The following is a 3,455-nucleotide window of genomic DNA, read 5'->3' on the forward strand; positions in this document are numbered from 1 at the left end:
AAAATCTCACTTCCAAGTTCTCAGTCAGAACCTCCCCTAAATTTTCAGAACTTAAACACGTTCCCAACTTAACCCTTTAAGCCCCAATATCACAGCCAATCTAGGAATTCAAGTGAAAATGCACAGCATTTTGCAAACATCAATGGTAGGAAATTGACAGAAGTTTGAATGGAGTTCAAGATTTAAAATATTTCTGCACTAAAAGGACCAACCGTTCAAACAGGTGATGATATACTGTTTATTAAAAGCACAAAAATACAGATACAAACACAAGAGATGATCTGTTGACAGATGAAGCCTCAAATTAAAACTGGTCAGTTACACGCTATAAACGTTTTATTAAAAACCTTGATCCTCAACACCTTTTTACAACAAAAGGCTTCGCCAAACACATTTTGGCAAGAAAATCGGGTAACATTTCGTTTAGTTTACCGAGTCACAAAATGGAAACACTTACGGTTAACAGCCTCACCGTTTAACTGCACGGTCATGTTAAAGGTTTGGTGTGTTGAACATCTGCTCGACGACAAAACAAAACGTTGAAAAGCTTTTGGAACCAGTTAATCAAAGGGAAAAAACGGGTCTATTTACAGGACGTAAAATAAAAATTGCAACCCTGATCCGAACTAATGCTCGTTTGAAATCAAGACCGAAGTAGCATTTTAAATCCACGTTAATCACTTCTCGCTGTTTCAATGATTACTGCACCCGACTAAGAACGGGATGAAAGTTTAATTTGGAGTGGAAATGTATAGGGAACAATTCATTGCTAAATACTATTGTGATCAAAGTTAACTCGCCGTTCCGATGCCTCGCTCTTCCTTTACGGTGTGAATGATATCCATTCTAAAACAAAAAATACTGCACTGTTTCGGTGCTCTGCGTTTAAAATTCATAGTAAATGCATAGGAAAATCTACATTAGCCTTCCACTTACGCACTTCAAGGATAGTTTGGACGAATTGTAATTCATGTCTGATAAATTGTTCGTGATCCATATTGCGCGCGTTAAACTTTTAACTAAAAGCAAATCTCATTCCAAATTAGAATTGACTGAACGTTTGCAATCGTTAAAAGACGCGGAATGGGAAAAAAAAATTAGTTACGTTGCTTAAAAAGTGCTCCCAATGCAGGAAAACCAGCGTTTAAAACAATAGCAAGTCAATGGGTCCCATCTCTCCAAAAAGGAGTAAAAGTTACTGCCATTTTGAAATGTTTTGTTGTCTAAACTGAGAAATTTAGAAAATTTATGAAACGTTTATTAGTCTTCAGACTTTAAAAAATAAATGATTTAGAAAAAGTTGCGCCACAAGATCAATTTAATTCCGCATTGTTGAGCGTTGATGCATTTCTCCTTTAAAAGCGCAAGGCTGAATCACGTGACACTACCAGTTCCCCCCGCCCCCATTCAACCCAACGGCGGCTATCCCTGGCGTCAGGGAGTCTGACACCATTTAAAGGGACAGCGCTCCTCTTAAAGCAACACCAATTCAGCACAGGTTTGGGAAAAAAAGTGCACTCAAATTTGTAGCTTTTTCGTTTTACCCCACCAGAAATATGTCACTCTACCTCCCCAATCCCAAAGACTTAAGTAAAGTCAATCATTCAATTTCCGGGGGAGGGGTCGTTGCGCAGCTGACCTCCAAGTCTTAAATTGTAAACGACTGACTGTTTTAAGTTGCTATGACTCAATTCTGTTCCTCCAAAACAAAATAACACATTTTCCTCCCGTTGTAAATGAGGTCCAGATTTGTTCCTTGTTACAATAATAAACAGCACAAACACGCACACACTGAGAAAGCGAGTGGCTCTCAGAAAGCTACGATCGCTCTAGTCCATGCACCTAAACTGGCGAGCGCCTGTTTGCTACACAATTGTCCGTTCTGTTTGACTTCAGTCTGAAGCAATTGCTCCGAGTCCGCCCGGCTCACCAAGCCGGAGAAGCCCGAGCCGAAGATGGAGATGAGATTGGAGATGTTGGAAGGGTCCGTGCAGTCCAGGGTTTGGCCGGAGCCCGAGTAGTCTTCGAACCTGACCCGCTTAATCGGCGAAAAGTCCTCGGTTTCGTTCGGGTAAAAGCTATTGCCTGAGTCCGACTTGCGCTTCCTGCCGCCGGTTCCGCCGCCGCTGGCGCAACAACAGGCGCAATCCTGAAGGTAGCCGTTGTCTACCGTGGTGACCGTGTGAGTGTCCAGATCCAGCACCGTGGTCTTGGTACAGTGGGTCCCACCAACGCCACCACCTCCCGACGGCTCATAGTTCGTGCCGGGGTACGAAGCCGAACAAGAGAGTCTGTACAGAGGGTGCTCAGGCTCTGTGTCCTTACTGAGTTGAGTGTCCAGGTGGCCGGGCTGGTGGTCTAGCGGGCTGCACTCGCTCTCCACTTGGCTGCCGTTTCCCTCTACCATCTCTTCTACCACTTCGAGCGGGTGACTGCCTTGGACCTCTCCCGAGATGTCTAGCATGTCGTGTACCTCCTCGTACTGGTGCATGCCGTAGATCTCGGCGTACTTCTCGCTCATGTAGACTTGCCTGGCGTTTCGGAGCACATAGGAGACCAGGAGGTTCTTGTGAAGCTTGATGCCTCCTCTCTGAGTTCTCGAATTGTGGATTTTGCGGAGAGAGATTGTGATCAAGCTTTGTGCATTGACGGCACAATCCATCATTACCGACCGCCGTTGGCTCCCACCTCAGTGAACAAGCCACTTTTTGTTAGTTGCCCCCTCACAAAAAGAGTCCAGTCCTGTACTTGGGCGGGAGGGGAGGGGAGCTGAGCTGAGCTCTGCACGGAACCTTCGCCTTTTTCTGAGTGCCTGTGTGTGTTCCCTACCAACAATACGCCTCCTCTCTTCCTCCTCCTGCACTAACACTGCGAGCAATAAGAGGGTTTAGTGCAAGGCACAGCATTTATATGGCATGAATGAGTCATTTGCAATCTTCTCTGACCACTCAGACTGCAGAATCGGAGGCTGATGGACAGCATCACCCCGCCTCCCTACCCACAAGCAGCCAATGGGAGCGAGGCGGTTCCTCATTGCTGTTTAAATCCACTGTGCAAGCTTTAACTGACACAGGCAAGGCTGAGGGGGAAAAATCCCTTCAACAGCTATGCTGCATACGATTCAGAGACCGAGAGCCCAGTTTAACGAGAGAGCAGTTTCACTCCTAAATTGGTCTTGCAAACAGTATTCCTGTGACTTCTCTTGTTTCTTCATAACATTTAGCAATGATTCCTTTCATGTTCAAATTAGAATACTTTTTTTTGCATTTTTCCTATTTAATATACACTTTTTTGTTTGTGTGTTAAATAATCAGAAATCATCTCATCTGAAAATTATTGAGGGAATCTAAATGTTCAGTTTCTGCTGACCAGATTCATCTTCCTCTGCTAATTGAGCAACAGTAAAATGTATTTATAATTCAGATTTATTTATTATGTTAGCCTACAGTGAAGTG

At 44.2% G+C, this 3,455-nt stretch overlaps 1 protein-coding gene across 1 annotated transcript; it reads right to left on the bottom strand.

Annotated features, from left to right (window-relative positions):
* Window positions 1–318: 318 nt before the first annotated feature.
* Window positions 319–2,889, bottom strand: ier5l (immediate early response 5-like). The gene has a single exon (XM_072240402.1). The coding sequence runs from the start codon at window positions 2,663–2,665 to the stop codon at window positions 1,811–1,813; it is 855 nt and encodes a 284-aa protein (XP_072096503.1). The 5' UTR covers window positions 2,666–2,889; the 3' UTR covers window positions 319–1,810.
* Between the last annotated feature and the right edge of the window lie 566 nt (window positions 2,890–3,455).

Source organism: Mobula birostris, chromosome 22, assembly GCF_030028105.1.
Source record: "Mobula birostris isolate sMobBir1 chromosome 22, sMobBir1.hap1, whole genome shotgun sequence".
Classification (NCBI taxonomy): domain Eukaryota; kingdom Metazoa; phylum Chordata; class Chondrichthyes; order Myliobatiformes; family Myliobatidae; genus Mobula; species Mobula birostris.

Bases quoted from the DNA above. Each gene is read 5' to 3' on its own strand.
- ier5l (XM_072240402.1), bottom strand. From the start codon at position 2,665: ATGATGGATTGTGCCGTCAATGCACAAAGCTTGATCACAATCTCTCTC.